The sequence below is a fragment of the Hibiscus syriacus genome, unplaced genomic scaffold (assembly GCF_006381635.1).
Source record: "Hibiscus syriacus cultivar Baekdansim isolate YM2019G1 unplaced genomic scaffold, ASM638163v2 tig00116976_pilon, whole genome shotgun sequence".
NCBI classification, from domain to species: Eukaryota; Viridiplantae; Streptophyta; class Magnoliopsida; order Malvales; family Malvaceae; genus Hibiscus; species Hibiscus syriacus.
In genome coordinates this window covers 127,168-150,751 of record NW_024063500.1, presented here as the reverse complement: position 1 = coordinate 150,751, position 23,584 = coordinate 127,168, and the positions used below count along the sequence as shown (strand labels likewise).

The following is a 23,584-nucleotide window of genomic DNA, read 5'->3' as shown; positions in this document are numbered from 1 at the left end:
TAGGACTTAGGATAGAGTGTAATAGGTAAACCTAATAGTTCAATTATATATATATATATATATATATATATATATATATATATATATATATATATATATCATTATGCGTTTGTTTCATTTTGTTATGTTTCTCTTCTTTAGTAATAAATCTAAAGTTTATCATAAAAATAGAAGGTAGTTTAAAAATATAATAAAAAAATAATTGAAATTAAAATACTATTATTTAATTTTTATCCATATTGATTTAACCTACCAAGCTCTATTTTACTTCCATGATCTCTCTATATTACACAACTACTTTCTTATTTTATGCAGGCAAAGTTAGGTGACATATTTAATTATCTAACTATAATTTTAATTGAATTCTTTTAATAAAGAATGTTGTATTTTTTTAGTAAGTTTTATATAAAGAGTAAAAAATATTTAAGGTTAGTTTATAATGAGTATTTTAAATCGTTTTAAAGCTAATTAATATTTATATCCATATTTAATTGATATAATTATAAATTTTAATAATAAATTATAACTTAAACATAGATAAAATAATTATTTAATTTAAACGCAGGGGCTGGTTTTAGTAATAACGTAAAAATTATTTGAGTACAAAATCAAAATTTAGTAATAATCATGCACTGGGTACTAACCCAGCGTATTAATAATCCTATAAGTCGAATGACTTATCAGAAATAACTTCGTTAACTTATCATTCTTATCGTTGTTTATAATGCTCATATCATATCGTCTCGTTTACGGTATTTAGTTAATTTGTCGGATGCTGGCATATTTAAGTTTATTTATTTATTTATTTATTTTAATTTTTGTTTGTTTTTTTTCCCCTTTTTCATCGTTCAAATCCGAACCCTTTTTCTCTCCTGTATAAGTACTTCACCAGAGACAGCAGCGAAGAGAGAGAGAGAGAAACTACTCTTAGAAAGAAAAAAGAGAAAGCAGTGAAACGACCTGCCCTTCTCTTCGCTTTCTCCAAAAAAATTATATCGATCTGTGCAATTATTCTGGTAATTTTTGTTTTTCATTTATATATTTTTTATCTTTTATTTTTTTGGATAATATTGTTTTGTTGAATTTTATGAGTTGGGATTGTAATTTCTTTAAGGTTTTTTGGGGTTATATTTTGAAGTATAATTGGTTGTGAGAAGCTCAGATCTCTTTGTGTTTATATTGTTTTGTTGATTTCTTTTTACAGAATTACAATCATGTCCTCGCTTAGCAGAGAACTTGTGTTCCTCATACTTCAATTCCTTGATGAGGAGAAATTTAAAGACACTGTTCACAGGTATGCTTTAATCTTTGGACTATTTTCTCCCTGACTTCAATTTAAATTTATTATTGTGTTGTGTTGATGCATATATATATATATATATATATATATATTTGTATTTGTTGATTAATATGTTAATAGATTGGAGCAAGAGTCAGGGTTTTTCTTCAATTTGAAATATTTTGAGGAAATGGTGACAAATGGAGAATGGGATGAAGTAGAGAAATATCTTTCAGGGTTTACAAAAGTTGATGATAATAGATATTCCATGAAAATTTTCTTCGAGATTCGAAAACAGAAGTACCTCGAAGCTCTAGATAAGTAAGCCCTTTTCTTAAACTTCATTTTTGACTCGCCTCATGAGTTGGTTTGTCCTATTTGGAGTTAATTTAGTTTCCATATAAAGGGAATGATTCTTTGCTCGACTGTATTTCCCTAAAATAAATGCAGGAAGGATCGCACCAAAGCCGTGGAAATTTTAGTTAAGGACCTAAAAGTGTTTTCTGCATTTAATGAGGAACTTTTTAAGGAAATCACACATCTGTTGACATTGGACAACTTCAGGTATGAATTAAATATTACTTCTCTGCTTATGCTAGTCTAATGTGGCAGTACTTTGGCTTCATTACTCACGAGTTCATGAGATTTTATGGCTAACGTTAAAACACAGAGAAAATGAGCAACTATCAAAATATGGAGACACGAAATCTGCAAGGGGTATAATGCTTGCTGAATTGAAGAAGTTAATAGAGGCTAACCCCCTTTTCCGTGATAAGCTTCAGTTTCCTACCTTGAAGAATTCAAGATTGCGGACACTAATAAATCAGAGGTCTTATATTTTTGTGCGCAGATTCTATAGTTGATTCCTTCCGTTCTTCCTTTTGTGTGCTTCCTAACAGTTATTTATCATCATTATATTGCAGTTTGAACTGGCAGCATCAGCTTTGTAAGAATCCAAGGTCTAATCCGGACATTAAAACCCTATTTGTAGACCACAGTTGTGGACAACCAAATGGAGCACGAGCACCATCCCCTGTCACTAATCCTTTAATGAGTAATGTTCCTAAGGCAGGCGGGTTTCCTCCACTGGGTGCTCATGGTGTAAGTTAATAGAAGTCATAAGTAATTAAGCTGTTTCTGGAGTGAGTATTTCCTTTGATTTCATATACATATATTTGCAGCCCTTTCAGCCCACACCTGCTGCACTTCCAACCTCTCTTGCGGGATGGATGGCTAACCCAACTCCTGTGCCTCACCCTGTGGCTTCTGCTGGACCGTTAGGACTTACTGCACCTAACAATGCAGGTGGTTATTTGTAGAATCTTTTCATCGAGTTCAAAGTGCTTTTGCTTTAGTAAGCATCACATTTATGTGGGGGATAGATGTAAAGCTATATTTTTATTTAGAAATATACATGTATGGCTTCAGTCAGACATGGCACATGAAACCTATTAGGTAAAGGTATACTTTTTGCTAACATATTATTAAGATGTAAGGCCAAGAAACACTCAGAATTCACTGGCGCATGAAGATTTTAGGATAGGCCGAGTTGTTCTTTTAGTTAAATGAATATTTTGCTGGGATATCGTCTCACCTTCTATATTTCTTTCTCATGGTAGCTGCAATCTTGAAACGCCCTAGTCCTCCAACCAATAACCCTGCTCTGGACTATCAGTCAGCAGATTCTGAACATGTTTTGAAGAGATCAAGGCCCTTCGGAATGCCAGAGGAGGTATCAGTTACTAATAATACCCTTTGTTCTTTTTTACAATTAGATTTATCCCGTGACCTCTGTGTAACACTTGCATATACCTGTTTCCCATATCCGTAAGCAGTATGGCTTTGAGATGAATTAATTAATTACAAGGTTGAAAATCTTTGTTAATTAGTAGCAAAAGGCTTTTCTGCTTCCCCTTTCTGACATAAATGATGGGTTATGAGGGAAAATGTATTATACCAGTGTCGGTGAGGCAGAGCAGAAAATTTTATTTGCTTTGCTTGGTCTTTGTGTGCCATTCTTAAGTCACTTTACTTTCCTGTCATGAAGTCCTTGTCTTTGGTTTCTCTTTATCACTTGAAAAGGGAAAAAGGGTAAATATACAGTTGACTTCGGTGAATTTTAGTTATCTTGTGTATCACCTTAAAGGTTTCCCTGCCATTATTTAGTCGTATGACTGGTAGTCTGGGAAGCATGAGATCTGACCCATCTTGTAGCGTAGATCATCCTTCCCTGCTTTCTTTGAAATGGTATTTATGAATGATGGGTATCTGATCAGCTGCTCCTTCATCAGGTCAATAATCTGTCGGTAAATATTTTGCCTGTTCCATATGCCGGCCAGACACATGGTCAGAGTTCTTACTCTCTTGATGACTTGCCCAAGACTGTTGTTATGACTCTAAGTCAGGGATCTTCTGTCAAGAGCATGGATTTCCATCCAGTGCAACAAATTCTACTTCTTGGTGAGCCAACCCACTGGCATATAAAAGTTTTCATGCCTGCTCAGACTTCATTTCCTCTGAATTGAGTAGGTTTTCATATTCTGGTTTTTTTCTCTTTCATGTTGTGTTCTAATTGTGTTCTCTGTATTTTGTTTTATGATTTCAGTGGGAACAAACATTGGTGATATCATGGTTTGGGAAGTAGGTAGTGGTGAAAGGATAGCTCATAAAACATTTAAGGTCTGGGACCTTTCAACATGTTCAATGCCTCTGCAGGTATTGCCTTTTTTTCACCGCTAACAAGATTTATTGAACATGAAGCTGTTATTCGGTGCTTCTTAAAGTTGAATTGATGTTAACCTTCTGATTCTCACAGGCATCTTTGGCAAAGGATTATACATTCTCAGTCAACCGTGTGGTGTGGAGCCCTGATGGAGCTCTTTTTGGTAATTCTTGTAGCTATAACAATTGGACTTCTGATAGTATACTAAATTGAATGCTAGATTTGACATTTTCTTCTGATTTCAGGTGTTGCATACTCCAAGCATATTGTGCACATATACTCCTACCATGGCGGTGATGATCTACGTAACCGCTTAGAGGTTTGTGTGATTGGTCAATTTGATTAGGTTCATCTAGTTTTAAGCTGATATTTTGCCTTACCTTCCTAATTATATTCACTAAATTATTTTGTATTTTAGATTGAGGCTCATGTTGGAAGTGTTAATGATCTTGCATTCTCCTACCCAAACAAACAATTGTGTGTTGTCACTTGTGGCGATGACAGGTTTATTAAGGTTGCTTGTTCTCTCTTTCTCTCTCTTTTATTTTATTTTTCTATTTGATATCGCTTTCTAACAGTCTCATATCTTGTAGGTTTGGGATGCGGTCTCTGGGGCTAAAATGCACACTTTTGAGGGTCATGAAGCACCTGTCTATTCTATATGCCCTCATCACAAGGAAAATATTCAGGTAACAGACAATAGCATGGATACTGATACTCGTTTGTTCCTTTGCTTAGATTTCTTTTCCATTTCATCAGCTAGGGAAAAAAAGAAAAACCGTTAACCTCGGTTTATGAAGCGACCGATAATTTATTTAGGAAACTAAGTTCAAAAGTAAAATATTAATTTAAGAGAAATCTTCTCCGGAGATTAATTCCAGGACATGGCAAGAAGATTTTTTATTTATTTATTTATTAATCTGGGATAAGTACATAGTAGTATATGTTTAAAGATAACTCTCAATCCTTTGACATTGAACGCTCATACCCTTGGCATTCATGGTGCTCGAATCCGGGACCTCATGGAATCACAACAATTCCTTTACCACCGAGGTCGCTTGGTTCGTGCGGCAAGAAGATTTTAAATATTGTTATATCGAGTTTGTATGGAATAATCTGTTTAGGACGTAGTGCAATCTTTCTTTCAACTATAGAACCGTAAACACTCTTCTAGGTTCTTTTTATTTCTTTAAGAACTTATGTACCTTTTCTTTTGGTGATGTTATTTATTTATTATTATTTTTAAATTATACATTTTAATCATTGGTATCCTGTAAGTTGCATGTTTATTTTACTGCTTTGCTCAAACACTTTGGTTTTCTTCTGTTTTTTCAGTTCATTTTCTCAACAGCAACTGATGGGAAAATAAAGGCATGGTTGTATGATAATATGGGTTCAAGAGTTGACTATAATGCACCTGGTCAGTCATCCACAACAATGGCATACAGTGCTGATGGGACAAGGTTCATATGTGATGTCTTATTTGTACTCTACAATTCTGGTCTTTCTTCTTTTGGGGTTGTTCTTTTCCTATCTTTCTATTCTTTAACAGTATTATTGATCTTTTAATCCATATTGATCACTTATAGGTTGTTCTCATGTGGGACAAACAAAGGGAAATCATTCTTGGTGGAATGGAATGAAAGTGAAGGAGCTGTCAAGCGGACATATTTTGGTCTTGGAAAGCGATCTGTGGGAGTTGTTCAATTTGATACGACAAAGAATAGGTTCTTGGCTGCTGGTGATGAGTTCACTGTCAAATTTTGGGACATGGACAATCTTAATCTATTAACAAGTACTCCAGCTGATGGTGGATTGCCGGTACATAAGCTTATGCCCTTATTTCATGTTAGGCTATTTGATGCTTGCTATCCCTACTAACTGTCTCTGTTATAACAAAATGCAGCCTTCCCCTTGCATTAGATTTAACAAGGAAGGAACATTGTTAGCTGTTTCAACTGATGATAATGGAGTTAAAATTCTAGCAAATTCAGATGGGGTTAGGTTGATACGGACAGTGGAGAACCGTTCATTTGATTCTTCTAGAGTTGCTCCTGCTGCTATAGTAAAGGTAAAATATACACTTACATACAACTATCAGATCGTTTATGTATATATCTTCTATAAGATTATATTCCCTTAGTGCTTGATTTATGTAACAGACACCTAATATTGGTCCATTTGGCTCGAACAATGCAACCATCGGAACAACCATTGGTGATCGGGCTGCACCAGTAGCTCCGATTGTTGGACCAGTGAGTTTCCTCTCGTAATCATACCCTATTGCATTCGGCAGAAATCTAAATTAACTTTTGAATATAATCTGTCTAACAAATTGTAATTTATGCATGAAAAAGATGTATGATCTATTGTGATCTGACCTTTTTTGTTCCGTCTCTCTCCAGAATAATGATGCTCGAAGTTTGGCTGATGTAAAGCCCAGAATTACAGATGAATCGGTGGAAAAATCTAGGATCTGGAAACTTACAGAAATCAATGAACCATCACAGTGCTGCACCTTAAGGCTTCCTGATAGTTTGACAGCAATGAGGGTAAAGTTCAGTCTGGCTGTATAACTTTATAGAACTTGGTAATAATTATCCTTGAATGCCGCTTTTTTCTATCCCTTCTAAAATCAGCTATTCATGAAAAATGTTATCCTCTGCAGTTCTGCTGTGCGGTAGACAGCTATTGTGTTTTTCAGGTTATGTTAACAATGGGGGACCTAAGCTATCAATAGAAATACTTGCGTACGTGTTAGTGAGAGAAGCTCCAGCTTCTCTCTAACCCAGGTGATTTCAAATTTTGAATTTTCACGAGCCCGTTTTGAATCTTTTCTCTCCTCCGTCAAACACCCATTGTCCTCCGTCGTCATCCGCCGCCTCCGTCAGTCGTCCGCCACCTTACTCCGACCTACTTTTGACGCGTTTTTTTCCTAGGAGGTTCGTCGGCTAATGGTGTTTTCGGATCTGGTCTTAGTTTTGATAAAATCACTGCCATTTGATGCAAATCTTCACAGCTTCCTCTGTTGTCTACCGCCGCATCCCGCCGTTAGTGTTCGACACTGTCTCACCTTCGAACTCGTCTTCTCTTCGCGACCAAAACCCGCGTTTCCTTGCGTAGAGAATCGTTGCTTTTTGCTCTATAAGTTTTGATCTATCCATGGCACCTCAACCACTGTCCCAACCCAGGCGACATCGAAGGTCTGCTGCAACAGACCCGGTGGATGCTCCAAGGTCTGCTGCATCAGATGCGGTGGATGCATCCTCTGCGGGTCATTGTTCTGCTCCTCCTTCAACGACTAGGATTTCATCTCTCCCTCTTGAAGCCAAGGATTTAGAAGCGAGAGTGAAGGAACTCAAATCTCTAGTGGCTGATTTGAAGAAGCGAGAACAGGAACTGAAAATGCTGGAGGATACAATATCACAAGGTAGGCAGTTCAAAACCGCTGGACTCGTCGGTGCAAACACTTCATCTTTTTCTGGTAAGGAAAAACGTTCAAAGGTGAATGAAAAGGAGAACACAAAGATTCAGAAACGATACAGACGAGTTTTCACCAGACATTTGCTTGCTGGTTTGAGACAGTTCGGTAATTTCCCTATTCCCCATAATGCTGCTATGAACGATGTTTTAGCTGTCTTGGCTCGTGAAGCTGGTTGGACAGTTGAACCCGACGGTACTACTTTTTGAAAAGATTCTACGTCCCAAAATCAGCAAAGTTTGGGAACGTATTTAGCGAGGTCAGGTGACAGTCCACATTCACCCAATCGTCTGAAGCAGTGCTCTGTTAAAGCAACATTGGATTGTCAGCCACCTGTTAGAAAAGATGACATTGGTCGGTCTTCTGCTCAAGGAGGAAATGATAGGGTCGAGAAGTTTTCAGTAGTTCAGGCAATACCAGCTCTTCCTAACACCGATATTGATCAAGATGAACCAAGGAGAGCACTATGAAAGGGTTCTGTAATGAAGATTTTCCCGAAGTAGCAAGGAGTAGAAGTGGTTTTCATAATTGGTCGAAGGAAGGTCAACCAAGTTTCGGGAATGGGTTCAAAAATGGTTGTTACACGATTTTTATCAAAAACCTTCCAGAGACGATACATTGGAAGAGACTTCGGTCTATTTTTTGCACATACGGTAAAGTTATTGATGCATTCATTCCCAAAAAAAAACTCGCAAGGGGTTCGTTTTGGGTTTATTCGCTTTGCAACAATTAAAGAAGCCAAGATAGCGATTTCAAAGATGAATGGTAATCATATTTATGGCAGCAAAGTTAGAGTTTCTTTGGCTAAGTACAAACCCCGACAATCTTACTGGAGAAAGTCCTCGACTGTTGTTTGCCGTAAGTCTGGGCTGGAAGATATTTCGGGGATTAAATTCTCTGAAGTTGAGGGTGTAACATCCTCCATGTCGGGTGAGTGATTAATTTGCAAAGTTTCAACATTTGGTGATTAAAGTAGAATAATTATATAGTTTAAAATGTATGGTTAGTAAATATGAGATGGAAGTAAGGACCAAATGGTCATTTGTAAGTAATTTTTAATTAAAAATAAAATGTTATGGGGTTATATGAGACCCACGTGTGACATTAGGTTCCAGAACCCTCCCATTTCTTCTCCCTTCTTCCTTATTTTCTTCTCTTCCTTCTCTCAACGTGGAGCTTGCAAGTAAAGGTAAGAATCTGAACCTTGGTAGTTTCTTTGATTTTTAAGATTGGAAATGAAAGCTTGGATGTTATATAAGCTAAAGGAAAGCTTATATGACATTAAAACAACAAGATAAGTGTTTTAGAGAATGATTTGGAAAATGAATTTTTAGATGAAATTTTGATAGGAATGAGTTTTTGAAGTTTGAATAAGATTTTTGACTTGTCAAGAAGCTAACTAAGAAGTATGAGGTGTTAGAATTCAAATTAGAACATATTGGAATTTGGGTTGGATTCTTAAATTCTACATGGAGAATTAGATTTCTAAGTTTTAGAGGTATTTAATGGATAATAATTAGTTAAAGTAAGTGTATGAAAGCTAAGAGTAGTAAAGAGAGTGAAATATGTATGTTTGAGCTGAAATGGGATGATTTCCGAGCTCAAATTAGGATTTTCGGGCTAGGGGAATCGGTACCCATTCAAGGGGAACCGATACCCCTTCAACGAATATGATTTCCAGAATGCTAGAGGGGAATCGATACCCCCAGGGGGGGAACCGATACCCCCTCATCGTATATGAAATTCCAGAATGCTTGAGGGGAATCGATACCCCCAGGGGGGGAACCGATTCCCCCATGAGAAAAAAAGAAAGAAAGAAAAGAAAGCAAGACTAAGCTATAAATTCTTTAAATTAGTAAGCTATTAAAGCTTAATTTCAAGACATAGACATTTGATGATCATCTTGAAAATTATGTTTATGTAGATACCGAGCCTACTCGAGTTCGGGAACAATCTACAAGTAGAATCGATCGAGGAAAAGGCAAAGAAGTATAGGTGAGTGCATATGCATAGCATGAATATAGTATTATATTCAGTTCTAGACTTGTGATAAGTCTAGATTCCATATTATGATACATGACATGAATTTATATTAAATGTATTACATGACATGAATTCATATGATATGTATTGCATGACATGAATATGCAGAAAAGTTATATGAGCTATGTGATAAAGGTATGTAAATGATATGACTATGTGATAAAGGTATGGAAATAATATGACTACGTGATATGAACTACGGGAAATGTATAAGCCCATGTTATGTAGATGAGAACTATAGGTATAGTTGGCATGCCAAGGGTAGAGGGTATACTCGGTTCTTTAGGACATATGTATATCCTTTGGAACCTGTGTGAAGTCTTGAAAGACACATACTTGATCCATAGTATATGTATATGATTCTTAAGGAATTCTATGTGGTCCTTATGGACATCATTATATGGCACTACGGTGCAATTCTACGGGCACTTCGGTGCAATTCTACGGGCATTTCGGTGCAATTCTACGGGGCACTTCGGTGCATTTATACGAGCTGTGGTGACAGCATAGTGCACAACCTCACATTACTCAAATACCTTAGGTTCTCAATATGCTATCATGGGCCAATAAACTTATTAATACAGATTTATGAATGTTACAGTCATACGCTTACAGGTATGGGTATTGATGATGTATACTACATTGATTAAGTACATGTTTGCATTTCATCTCATATGATCCTGACATTTTTATTACATTACATTGCCTTGTTATTATTATTGCCTCACTAAGTCGATGACTTAGCGTGTGAGTGTTTCACACGTAGGATCCGAGGAATTAGACGAGACAGGTGAAGCAGCTTGACAGTATTACTCCTGCAACCATCAGATCAGAAGCAACTTAATCAGTAGGTCATTTTCTGATGTAAATAGCAGTTGGCATGTAATTAAAGGGTTAAGTTGTGTATGCTCTGAATATTTTGGTAAACTTATATTACAGTATGTATATTATTGTATTTTCTTAATACAAGTTCAAATATTTTACTATTATTTATTAAGAGTTGTGTTTTAAAGTCAATGTAGTATCTCTGACTCATATCCGGGTCGGGTATGGGTTGGGGGTGTTACATTTAATGGTATCAGAGCTATGGTTTAGCCGATTCTAGGCATAAACCAGAGTCTATGGAGTCTTTAAATGGAATACATGCCAACTAATAGCGAGAACTTCTGATCTGGTATAGTATGAGTATGCTGTTTTGCTAATAGAATAATGTGATTATTCTTATTAGATGTCCGGACATAATAGCTCCCGAAGTGAAGCGGGAGAAGATAGGCATGCTGAAAGCAGTAATTCACCTGCCCTGGCCAGGCAAGGTGAAGAACAAGCATCTCAAGGAGTGCCTGTACAAGATCAAGATACGTTCTTCAGAACGTTAGACGCTATTCTGACGCGTCTTCAACCTTCTGTTCCACTAACTCCACGAATTAATGTAGCAAAAGAGTTGAGAAGTTTAGGAGCTCCCGAATTTAAGGGAGAAGCTGAGGAAGGTCCGGTGTCAGCGGATCTTTGGTTGAATGATTTGAAAATCATGTTAGATGGTCTCCACTGTTCCGAAGTGGAGAAATTAGATGGAGCTGTGTCTTTATTAAGGGGTCAGGCGAGGATATGGTGGACGAATGTCACCATGAGGATGTCAACCGACCAGTTGACTTGGTCTTTGTTTTTAGAAGAATTTAAAAACAAGTATATTGGAGATCAGTTTATCCGACAAATGAAGCAGGAATTTATGAATTTGAAGCAGATGAGCCGCTCTGTGTATGAGTACGAATGTGAGTTTAATAAGCTGAGCAGGTTTGCAGCTGAACTTGTGCCTACTGAAAAAGATGCTTGCGAGTGGTTCGTGGAGGGCTTGCGCCCTAGACTTAAAGAAATGTTGATAGTATTAAACTTGTCCTCGTTCCAGGAGGTGATCAATCGTGCAAAAGCTCTTGAAAGGGCTCAGAATGAAAGATTTGGGGACTCAAGGGTTCAGACATCAAAGAGGACGACTACTTATTCTGGTTCAACACCAACAAAAAGGGGAAGAGACTCGGGATTTCGATCACAAATTAGATCAGAATCAGTTGCATCGTCTGCTAGGGGAGCAAGTCAGGCAAGAACTAGACAGACGCTGTCAGTGGAATCCGGTGCTGGGAGATCTACTCCGGGTCAAAGGAAACAGTGTGAGCACTGCGGGAAAAACCATTATGGGGATTGTCGTATGGCTGCTGGGACTTGTTTTCGATGCGGAGAGGCCGGACATTTTGTCCGGGATTGTCCCTTGATTGTTGGTGAGTCGGCACCATCTGGAAGAGCTGGTTCTTTCTCACAAAGAGGATGAGGAAGAGGCAGAGGAAGGAACCCGTCTGAATTCTCTACTCAACCTGAAGTTCGATCCACTGCTCGAGTGTACAACCTAAAGACAAGTGAAGACCGTGATGACCCTGATATTATAGCAGGTACTTTTCAGTTGTATGATAAATTAGTATTGGTACTGATTGATCCGGGTTCTAATTATTCTTATATTACAAGTAAGTTAGTAAAGGAGTTGGGGATTCCCTTAGAAGCTACAAGTAATGAGATTATAGTAACAACTCCGTTAGGCCATAGTGCCCGGGTGAATAAAGTCTGTAAGGGGTGTCCCATAAAGGTTCAGGGAATTGAATTCCCTGCTAATCTGATGGAATTACCCTTTGACGAGTTTGAAGTGATTCTGGGAATGGATTGGTTGTTCCGTTATTATGGAGATGTTAGTTGCAGATTGAAAAAGGTAACTCTGAAAAGTCCAGAAGGAACAGAGATAAGTGTGAGCAGTGAAAAGTTTAATCCTTTAGCAAATGTAATATCAGTGATGTCTGCCAAGAAATTATTGCTACAAGGATGTCAGGGTTTCCTTGCAAATGTGATTGATTCAAGAGCTCAAGAGAAAAGGTTAGAGGAAATTCCAAGAGTTCGAGAGTTCCCTGATGTTTTTCCTGCTGAATTGCCAGGATTACCTCCGGATAGAGAGGTAGAATTCCAAATTGAAATAATGCCGGGAACAGCTAAGATTGCAATGGCACCTTATCGAATGGCTCCGAAAGAATTGCAAGAGTTAAAGAATCAATTACAAGAATTGCTAGAGAAGGGATTTATCCAACCAAGTGTATCGCCTTGGGGAGCTCCGGTGTTATTTGTTAAAAAGAAGGATGGATCAATGCGCCTTTGCATTGACTATCGACAGCTCAATAAGGTGACCATCAAGAACAAGTATCCTCTTCCGCGCATTGATGATTTGTTTGATCAACTAAAAGGAGCTTCGGTATTTTCGAAGATCGATCTACGTTCGGGTTATCATCAATTGAAGATCCAGGAGAAAGATATTCCGAAGACAGCTTTCAGAACGAGATATGGTCATTATGAATTCATAGTAATGCCATTCGGAGTAACGAATGCACCTGCTGCTTTCATGGATCTCATGAACAGGATTTTTCAGCCCTATCTGGACCAGTTTGTTGTTGTCTTTATTGATGACATACTGGTGTACTCGAAATCCCATGAAGAGCATAGCACACATCTGAGGATCGTCTTGCAAATTTTAAGAGATAAGAAGTTGTATGCCAAATTGTCCAAATGTGAGTTCTGGTTAAAGGAAGTAATTTTCCTGGGGCATGTGATCTCGGCAGTTGGGATTAGAGTAGACCCTCAGAAAGTTAAAGCTATAATGGATTGAGAAGTTCCTAAGAATGTGTCTGAAGTTCGGAGTTTTCTTGGACTTGCCGGTTACTATCGAAGATTCGTTAAGAATTTTTCGATGATTGTGCTGCCTCTAACAAAGCTAATGAGAAAGAATGTACCATTTGTTTGGACTTCTGAATGTCAAGAAAGTTTCGAAGCTTTAAAGAGAATTCTGACGGAAACTCCGATATTGGTTCAACCGGAATCTGGCAAGAATTTTGTAGTATACAGTGACGCATCCCATAACAGGTTGGGGTGTGTATTAATGCAAGAAGGAAAAGTGGTAGCGTACGCATCGAGACAGTTGAAACCACATGAAAGGAATTACCCCACTCATGATTTAGAAATGGCTGCTGTAGTATTCGCTCTCAGGATTTGGCGTCATTATCTTTATGGGGAGCGTTGTTACCTATATACGGATCATAAGAGCCTGAAGTACCTGATGACTCAAAAAGAATTGAATTTGAGGCAACGTAGATGGGTAGAGTTCTTAAAGGATTATGATGTGATAATTGACTATCATCCCGGAAAGGCTAATGTGGTAGCAGATGCTCTGAGTAGAAAGACGTTTGCAGCTTTACGAGCTATGGATGCAAGATTATCTTTAACGGGAGACGGTGGTCTTTGTGCAGAATTAACCCTTAGACCAGCATGGTTGGAACGAATAGGAGAATTGCAATGTAAAGATGAAGTATGTTTGAAAAGAATTGAGCAAGTAAAGAACAAAGAGATTAAAGACTTTGAGATTAAGTCAGATGGAAATCTATATTGTAAAGGAAGAATTGTAATACCCGACAATGACGACTTGAAGAAGGAGATATTAACAGAGGCTCATTGCAGTCCGTTAACGATGCACCCGGGTGGAACCAAGATGTATATGGATTTGAAGGATCGATTTTGGTGGTCAGGGATGAAGCGAAGCATCACAGAATTTGTGTCTAAGTGTTTGATATGTCAACAAGTCAAAGCCGAGCATCAAGTTCCATCAGGATTATTGCAACCGCTTTTCATTCCTCAATGGAAGTGGGAAAATGTTACGATGGATTTTGTTTCGGGGTTACCCTTGACCCCGAACAAAAGAGAATCAATCTGGGTAATTGTTGATCGATTAACTAAGTCAGCGCATTTCCTCCGGTTAGAACAGATTTCTCTATGGAAAAGTATGCAGAGCTGTATATTAGAGAAGTTATTAGATTGCATGGAGTACCTGTTTCCATAGTCTCTGATCGGGACCCTCGATTCACTTCTAGATTCTGGAAATCTTTGCATGGAGCGTTGGGGACTCGTTTAAACTTTAGTACGGCTTTTCATCCTCAGACTGATGGGCAATCAGAGAGAACTATTCAGATATTGGAAGATATGCTGAGAGCATGCGTAATGGAATTTAAAGGATCATGGGAAAAGTATTTACCGCTGGCAGAGTTCGCTTACAACAATAGTTATCAGTCTAGTATAAAGATGGCCCCCTATGAAGCATTATATGGAAGAAAATGTCGTACTCCATTAAATTGGTATGAACTCAAAGACCGAAGTGTTCTTGGTCCGGATTTAATTCAAGATGTAGAACAAAAAGTTCGAGAAATTCAGTATAACCTCAAAGTGGCCTCTGATCGGCAAAAGTCCTATTCTGATCTTAAAAGGAAAGAAATTGAATTTCAAGTTGGAGATAAAGTGTTTTTAAAAGTGTCTCCATGGAAGAAGGTGTTGAGATTTGGTAGGAAAGGAAAATTGAGTCCTCGGTTTATTGGACCATATGAGATTGTAAAGAGAGTAGGACCTGTAGCATATTAGCTAACTTTACCACCTGAGATGGAAAAGATACATGATGTTTTTCACGTTTCAATGCTTCGAAGATATAGATCTGACCCTTCTCATATCGTGACACCAGAAGAGATTGAGGTTCGTCCTGACTTGACTTATGAGGAAGAACCGATTCAAATTTTAGCACATGAAGTTAAGCAATTGAGGAACAAGATTATTCCTTTGGTCAAAGTATTGTGGAGAAATCACAAAGTAGAAGAAGCAACATGGGAGCGTGAAGAAGATATGCGACATCAATACCACATTTGTTTGTGCAATGAAAATTCGAGGACGAATTTTCTTAAGGGGAGAGATTTGTAACATCCTCCATGTCGGGTGAGTGATTAATTTGCAAAGTTTCAACATTTGGTGATTAAAGTAGAATAATTATATAGTTTAAAATGTATGGTTAGTAAATATGAGATGGAAGTAAGGACCAAATGGTCATTTGTAAGTAATTTTTAATTAAAAATAAAATGTTATGGGGTTATATGAGACCCACGTGTGACATTAGGTTCCAGAACCCTCCCATTTCTTCTCCCTTCTTCCTTATTTTCTTCTCTTCCTTCTCTCAACGTGGAGCTTGCAAGTAAAGGTAAGAATCTGAACCTTGGTAGTTTCTTTGATTTTTAAGATTGGAAATGAAAGCTTGGATGTTATATAAGCTAAAGGAAAGCTTATATGACATTAAAACAACAAGATAAGTGTTTTAGAGAATGATTTGGAAAAATGAATTTTTAGATGAAATTTTGATAGGAATGAGTTTTTGAAGTTTGAATAAGATTTTTGACTTGTCAAGAAGCTAACTAAGAAGTATGAGGTGTTAGAATTCAAATTAGAACATATTGGAATTTGGGTTGGATTCTTAAATTCTACATGGAGAATTAGATTTCTAAGTTTTAGAGGTATTTAATGGATAATAATTAGTTAAAGTAAGTGTATGAAAGCTAAGAGTAGTAAAGAGAGTGAAATATGTATGTTTGAGCTGAAATGGGATGATTTCCGAGCTCAAATTAGGATTTTCGGGCTAGGGGAATCGGTACCCATTCAAGGGGAATCGATACCCCTTCAACGAATATGATTTCCAGAATGCTAGAGGGGAATCGATACCCCCAGGGGGGGAACCGATACCCCCTCATCGTATATGAAATTCCAGAATGCTTGAGGGGAATCGATACCCCCAGGGGGGGAACCGATTCCCCCATGAGAAAAAAAGAAAGAAAGAAAAGAAAGCAAGACTAAGCTATAAATTCTTTAAATTAGTAAGCTATTAAAGCTTAATTTCAAGACATAGACATTTGATGATCATCTTGAAAATTATGTTTATGTAGATACCGAGCCTACTCGAGTTCGGGAACAATCTACAAGTAGAATCGATCGAGGAAAAGGCAAAGAAGTATAGGTGAGTGCATATGCATAGCATGAATATAGTATTATATTCAGTTCTAGACTTGTGATAAGTCTAGATTCCATATTTTGACATATGATCACATTCCATATTATGATACATGACATGAATTTATATTAAATGTATTACATGACATGAATTCATATGATATGTATTGCATGACATGAATATGCAGAAAAGTTATATGAGCTATGTGATAAAGGTATGTAAATGATATGACTATGTGATAAAGGTATGGAAATAATATGACTACGTGATATGAACTACGGGAAATGTATAAGCCCATGTTATGTAGATGAGAACTATAGGTATAGTTGGCATGCCAAGGGTAGAGGGTATACTCGGTTCTTTAGGACATATGTATATCCTTTGGAACCTGTGTGAAGTCTTGAAAGACACATACTTGATCCATAGTATATGTATATGATTCTTAAGGAATTCTATGTGGTCCTTATGGACATCATTATATGGCACTACGGTGCAATTCTACGGGCACTTCGGTGCAATTCTACGGGCACTTCGGTGCAATTCTACGGGGCACTTCGGTGCATTTATACGAGCTGTGGTGACAGCATAGTGCACAACCTCACATTACTCAAATACCTTAGGTTCTCAATATGCTATCATGGGCCAATAAACTTATTAATACAGATTCATGAATGTTACAGTCATACGCTTACAGGTATGGGTATTGATGATGTATACTACATTGATTAAGTACATGTTTGCATTTCATCTCATATGATCCTGACATTTTTATTACATTACATTGCCTTGTTATTATTATTGCCTCACTAAGTCGATGACTTAGCGTGTGAGTGTTTCACACGTAGGATCCGAGGAATTAGACGAGACAGGTGAAGCAGCTTGACAGTATTACTCCTGCAACCATCAGATCAGAAGCAACTTAATCAGTAGGTCATTTTGTGATGTAAATAGCAGTTGGCATGTAATTAAAGGGTTAAGTTGTGTATGCTCTGAATATTTTGGTAAACTTATATTACAGTATGTATATTATTGTATTTTCTTAATACAAGTTCAAATATTTTACTATTATTTATTAAGAGTTGTGTTTTAAAGTCAATGTAGTATCTCTGACTCATATCCGGGTCGGGTATGGGTTGGGGGTGTTACAGAGGGCGTCGTGGACGAGGATAAACTACACTTGCTGAGTAACTGTCTTGTGGGGTGGTGCAAGAACTTAATTAAAATTGGTAATCTTGCTAACCAAATTCAAGCCAAAGGACTTGCTGGCTTCAAGCTAATGAGGGCTGCTGCAAATGTAGTTCTAATGGTTTTTGAAGACTCTGATTCGTTGAGTATCGTGAAGGATGACTATCTAGAGACTCTTACAGAATGGTTTTCCAGAGTGGAAACTTGGTCTGAGAGCCTAGTGGTGAGTGTGGTTAGTTTGCGAAGGTATTCCTTTTCACGCTTGGAATTGGGATACTTTCAAAAGCATTGCAACAAAGTGGGGCAAATTATTATCAATTGACAACAGTTGTGAGTTTCCATCATCTTTTGATTGGGCTAAAATCCAAATACTCACAAAAGATCAAGTGAGAATTGATGAGTTGTTGGAATTGAAGGTCAGTGATAATTTATTCAAGATTATGGTGCATGAAGTTGATCCATCCTTCAAACCTAACTCTTGGGTCCCCAAAGATTGCGATATCTCATTAGAACTTGATCCTCCAATTGATACTTAATTGTTCGGCATCTGTTTTTAGAGGTGTTTTTTTTTCAAGTTTTTGGTTGTAATGTTGGTTTGTTTTGCATTAGGTGTTGTTAGATTTGGTTAATAGGACAACCAATTTAGAGGTTGATGTCTTACCTAATGAAGGAATTGACTGGACTAGTGGTGCTATTTATGGGTGGTTTTAGGTTGTTTTTGTTCATCGGTTCTGTTATAGGTGTTTGTAAGGTTGTATCTTTTGTAATCTCTTATGTGCAATAAAATCCTTAGGCACTCTTTTCCTCCTTCCGCTGATTAAGGAGCTACACTACTAGCTCCAACAATCAATAAGGGGGTTTTTAACGAGGCCTGAAATTCTTATAAAAAAAATAGAAATACTTGCGGTTCAGATTATCCATGGCTGCAATAATACTCTATTGAGTAGAGTATGATAATCAGCATAAGAGATACTCTATTTAATAAATCATCATAAGAGATACTCTTTTTAATAATGTGGATGCTTAAATACCCTAAGGTTATTTTCGTCTTTAGCCAGTTAGCGATTTGAACTTTAAGGATTTTTTGTTGATAATATATACATATATACTTATTAATAGAAGCGGGATAACCGTTTATTTTTTTGTGTTTGATTTCAGGTTTCTAGACTAATATATACAAATTCTGGGCTTGCCATATTGGCATTGGCATCTAATGCTGTCCACAAGCTCTGGAAATGGCCGAGGAGTGATCGCAACATAACTGGGAAGGTTTGTTAATTTCTTTAACATCTTTTTGCTGGGTCGCATGCTTGGTTTTATTTTCTTAATGTGATTCTATGCTAGGTATTAACCAAGTCATGTCTTTTGTAGGCCACAACTAGTGTAACACCCCAATTATGGCAGCCTTCAAGTGGGATATTAATGACTAATGATATAAGTGATACAAATCCTGAAGATGCTGTTTCATGTTTCGCACTTTCAAAGAATGATTCTTATGTGATGTCAGCATCGGGGGGTAAAATCTCGCTCTTCAATATGATGACATTCAAGGTTGGTACTTTCTCCTCTCGTTTCATTCTTTTGACATGACTACCCTCCTAGGAGAGCTCTGGATTTTTATGTAAATAGGCCATTTAGGTGTAAGCTTTCATACTATAGCCTTGAAGTTTAAGGAATTTAAAATTTTGACTAAATTACTGAGAGTATTTGATTAGTTAGAATTTTAGGTTGAAACTAACTTGACAATAAGGTTATCATTTGTGAGGATCGTTATTTTGCATAATTTAGTTTCATATTTTTCTTTGTGCTTTCTTAATATGCAGACAATGACAACGTTCATGCCCCCGCCACCAGCAGCTACATTTCTTGCATTTCATCCCCAGGACAATAATATCATTGCCATTGGCATGGATGATTCATCGATCCAAATTTACAATGTTCGGGTGGATGAGGTCCTTTCGATCGACTATTTAACTTTGATGGTTGTTGATAAATAAGTGGGAATTATTTTATTAACTATGTGCTCTATTTTAACAGGTGAAGACAAAGTTAAAAGGCCATCAGAAAAGAATAACAGGTCTTGCTTTCTCTCATACTCTGAACGTGCTTGTATCCTCTGGAGCCGACAGTCAGGTACAAAATAACAGTGTCCTCCCCACATTTGCTTCTTGTATCCTAAAGCAGTTTAACAACCCTCTTCAAAAAGAAACTAGAATAACTGATACATTGAGATATGGTTAAAGCTGTGCTGAAGCTCATAGTCATTGGCTTATTTTGAGTTATTCTTGTTAAGGACCATACGGAAAGCGTGGCTAGGGAATGATTCTCTTGAATTTATGCTTGAGAAAGCATATGAATTCATTATGCTTCTATGAGGTTGTTCCTACATGGTTTGATGGTTTGTTATCATATTAAACACAATGCATAATTTCGTAGGACTTACCATGTATTGTCATGTCCTATAAAATGATTTTTAGCACTTGTTATGGAATTAACTTTCGATTTATATGTGCTAATCATTCCACATTTATTTTTCTCTACAGCTCTGTGTATGGAGCACAGATGGATGGGATAAGCAAACTAGTAAGTTCTTGCAAATACCTAATGGTCGAGCAGCATCTCCTCATGCCGAGACTCGTGTTCAGTTTCACCTGGATCAGATACATTTTCTGGCAGTTCATGAAACACAGATAGCAATATTTGAAGCACCAAAACTAGAATGCCTAAAGCAGGTGTCCAAGCTTACTTGCCATATAATTTATATTTTCTAGATTATTATCGCTTAAAATTTATGTTTAAATCAATAGCACTTCATGAAACACAGATTGCAATATTTAAAGCATCACATGCATGTGGTAAGGACTACGGAGTGTGCTGGCATTGCCACATTTGACCTTTTAGAAATTGCTTTGCAACCGTATATTGCTATTTGTCAAGAACCTATGTTTTTTGGGATTTGTTCTAAGGTTGTTGATATTGTTTTGGAATTATTTTCTCAAACAGTGGGTCCCTAGAGAAGCAAGTGGTCCCATCACACATGCAACATACTCCTGCGACAGCCAAATGATATATGTGAGCTTCGAAGATGGAAGTGTCGGTGTTCTTACTGCTTCAACGCTCAGATTGAGATGTCGAATTAGTTCTACTGCATATTTACCTCCCAATCCAAGGTACCTTTCTCTTTTCTTATTAGAAGTCATAAACACAAATTGATTGACTAAAATCGGTTCTTTAACTCCGTCTAGTTTTTTGTTGAAGTTTCTAACAATGCAACCTTGAACAGTTTGAGAGTTTATCCACTCGTCATTGCGGCACATCCATCCGACCCAAATCAATTTGCATTGGGACTAACAGATGGTGGAGTCCTAATTGTCGAGCCTTCGGAGTCTGAAGGAAAATGGGGCACCTCTCCTCCAGCTGAAAATGGCGCTGGACCAAGTACCACGTCAGGCGCAACCGGTTCTGAACCACCGCAGCGGTGACCAGTCCATGTGCAGGTATCCTTAGAAAGGATACATCTCTTGCATGCATTTGAATCTTGCTCCCTGGTGGTCCATGTTAAAGTAAAATTAAGGGGAAGCTGCACAAAATTACAATAGGTTGATATATTAAATCGCATGACATCCATCCTTTTTTGCAGCATATAGTGTTTGATTGGTTCCATTATTAAGGATTTTGATGTAAATGTAGGAGTTGCCTTAGAGATGGTGGGTGTGACTATAGACATTTGAAAGGAAAGGAAAGAAACCAGAGACCAAATTTCTGTTGGTTGATTATAACTAGGAACCTTGAAAGGAAACTATTTATTATTTAATCTCATTTTTTAGTTAACCGCAAATCTTTGTTCCATGCTCATTTGTTTTTGGTTCTAAAATTACTTTTCTAATGAATAAGAGATTATTTCTCTTGGAAATTCATATCCGATAAAATAAAACACTTTATTTAATAATACAAAATGATTATAAAATATTATATGTTCAGAATTTTTTTTAATGATTGTTAACATATATGTCTTGCATATATAATTGTTTAAATATATATTCTCTTAAAAGGGAATTAACACTTTTTTATCCTTTATTCCAGAAACCTTTATTTCATTTTTATTGGTTCAACTCCATGTAAAATTATTAAATTTGTGACAATAATGTAATTGAAATATTTATGTACAATCTTTTAGAAAAATAAATATTGAATTTTTTTCACAGTATATGGTGTTGTAATAAGGAGAACCCTTCATTCCCTGAGAAAAGTTGAGTTGATATTGATATTTGACAGTAAATGATATGAAATGGAAGTTGTTTCCATTGCTTACAACAAGTCAAATCAATTAACCTTTATCAGTCCGTACTCAAAACCATATTAATTTGAGTTCATTTGTCAATGAACTTATTACTATTATTTTGGGTGATTTAATCAAAATTACATTGTTTAACCGAATATCTTCTTTTTTAGTATCGTTTAACTTATATTTCTTGAAGTGGCAATCTTTCGATTAAGGTGACGAAAAGTATTTTGGGGACACACTTTATCTGGTTTTACGTTGAATTGGATGCAACGTGTGAAAGATGCGCCTTCACGGGATTTTGCTGATTCAGTTGCCACGATGATATTTTTTTAATAATAAAAATTTTATTTTTATTATTATTATAAATTAGTAATATATTATGTAAATTGTTTTGGTTATAATTTAATAATTATCGAATGTATTTTTTTAATGTGTGTTAAAGGTGGAGTGTATTATCCACATTAATCAAATAGAACAATATATGAAAACTAATTTTTATTTTATTGTAGTTATATGAAAAATATATAAAATTATTATATTACACGTATGGTTATATTATTATTTTTTATTTTGATTATCAATCTATTAATTTTATCACTAAATTATTTTAATATTATCAATCTATTCATATGTTATTATTATTTAACCAAAATATTGATGCATAAGTTAATAAAATTAGTATAATTACACATTTAATCTGTTATTATTATTATACATTGAGAAATTATAGAAAATGCAATTACATTTAAATATTAGAAACAAAAACATTCATTTAAATAGAATATTAGGTTACATAAGGGTTAACGGTTATGTGATGATAATAAAGCTGGACATTTTTTTCTATTGTGTCTGATGTTTCTACAATGCCTACATTTTTTATTCTGTTGACTTCTCCCGAATATCCATATCACAATGTATTATAGTAGATTTTGGACGACTTGAGTCTCTCAATAGCAATGGATCTGGTACAATTGTAAGCCAAATTTGAATCTCATCTGGGTCTCTTTCGTTTCCTATGGGCAGAAACTCAAATTCATATACCTTGAATACTTATGAAAGTTGGTATACGAGATCAACATAATTTTTGTAGTCCAAATACGAATGTGAGCAAGCTGCAATGACATGAGAGCATTGATATTTGAGCGCTTGAAAGAAACCACAATCGCACCACCTCTCATGCAAATTAACTATGAAAGAGTTAGCTTAAATCCCTTACAACGAACGTGGCATTTCGGTTACACGAAACAATTCACGGGTGCGAGAAAAATTTGTAACCAACATCTCATTTGATGCAGCCACTTTTTTCTGTAAATCAGCTACTAGTCTTGGGTGGTAAATATGACCGTTTTGCATCCAAGTAAGAGCTTGTTAACCGAGCTTTGCAAAGAGTTGACCCAAACGAAAATAAGTCGTTTTGACCAATGCCGTGACTGGTAAATGACGCGCCCCCTTTAAGGTTGAATTTATTGCTTCAGCCAAGTTTGTTGTCATATGACCATAGCGATACCCCCGTCATACACATTTGTCCATATTTCTTTGCTGATGTCTATAATGTACTCGCACCCCTTCTTATTTTTGCCAAACAACTCTTGTAGCATCGACTCAAACCTTTGAGATAAGAGTTCGTAACCTAAGCCATTAGAATATGTAATAGTTAATATGAAGTATAAATAAGTAATACGAAAATGATAGAAAAA

At 36.5% G+C, this 23,584-nt stretch overlaps 1 protein-coding gene across 2 annotated transcripts; it reads left to right on the top strand.

Moving 5' to 3' along the window:
• The first annotated feature begins 909 nt into the window (after positions 1-909).
• On the top strand, positions 910-21,340 carry LOC120192724 (topless-related protein 4-like). Of its 2 annotated transcripts, none has more exons than XM_039195457.1 (26): positions 910-1,016; positions 1,205-1,294; positions 1,421-1,600; positions 1,730-1,843; positions 1,950-2,108; positions 2,203-2,380; positions 2,461-2,584; positions 2,899-3,011; positions 3,571-3,739; positions 3,885-3,994; positions 4,095-4,164; positions 4,247-4,320; positions 4,420-4,515; positions 4,595-4,690; positions 5,337-5,464; positions 5,591-5,822; positions 5,908-6,072; positions 6,164-6,256; positions 6,407-6,553; positions 18,761-18,871; positions 18,974-19,153; positions 19,426-19,554; positions 19,640-19,735; positions 20,146-20,334; positions 20,606-20,772; positions 20,886-21,340. In XM_039195457.1, exons 2-26 carry the CDS (start codon positions 1,215-1,217, stop codon positions 21,082-21,084), a joined length of 3,399 nt encoding a protein of 1,132 aa, XP_039051388.1. In that variant the 5' UTR covers positions 910-1,016; positions 1,205-1,214; the 3' UTR covers positions 21,085-21,340. The 2 variants fall into 2 exon arrangements, with proteins under 2 accessions (XP_039051388.1, XP_039051387.1); XM_039195456.1 differs by having other exon boundaries at positions 6,161-6,256.
• The last annotated feature ends 2,244 nt before the right edge of the window (positions 21,341-23,584 follow it).

Excerpts from the sequence above, each read along its gene's own strand:
- LOC120192724 (XM_039195456.1), top strand. The coding sequence starts at position 1,215 with ATGTCCTCGCTTAGCAGAGAACTTGTGTTCCTCATACTTCAATTCCTT. Across the intron at positions 1,601-1,729 it reads TACCTCGAAGCTCTAGATAA|GAAGGATCGCACCAAAGCCG; the intron begins GTAAGCCCTTTT and ends AAATAAATGCAG. Across the intron at positions 19,555-19,639 it reads ACAATGTTCGGGTGGATGAG|GTGAAGACAAAGTTAAAAGG; the intron begins GTCCTTTCGATC and ends CTATTTTAACAG.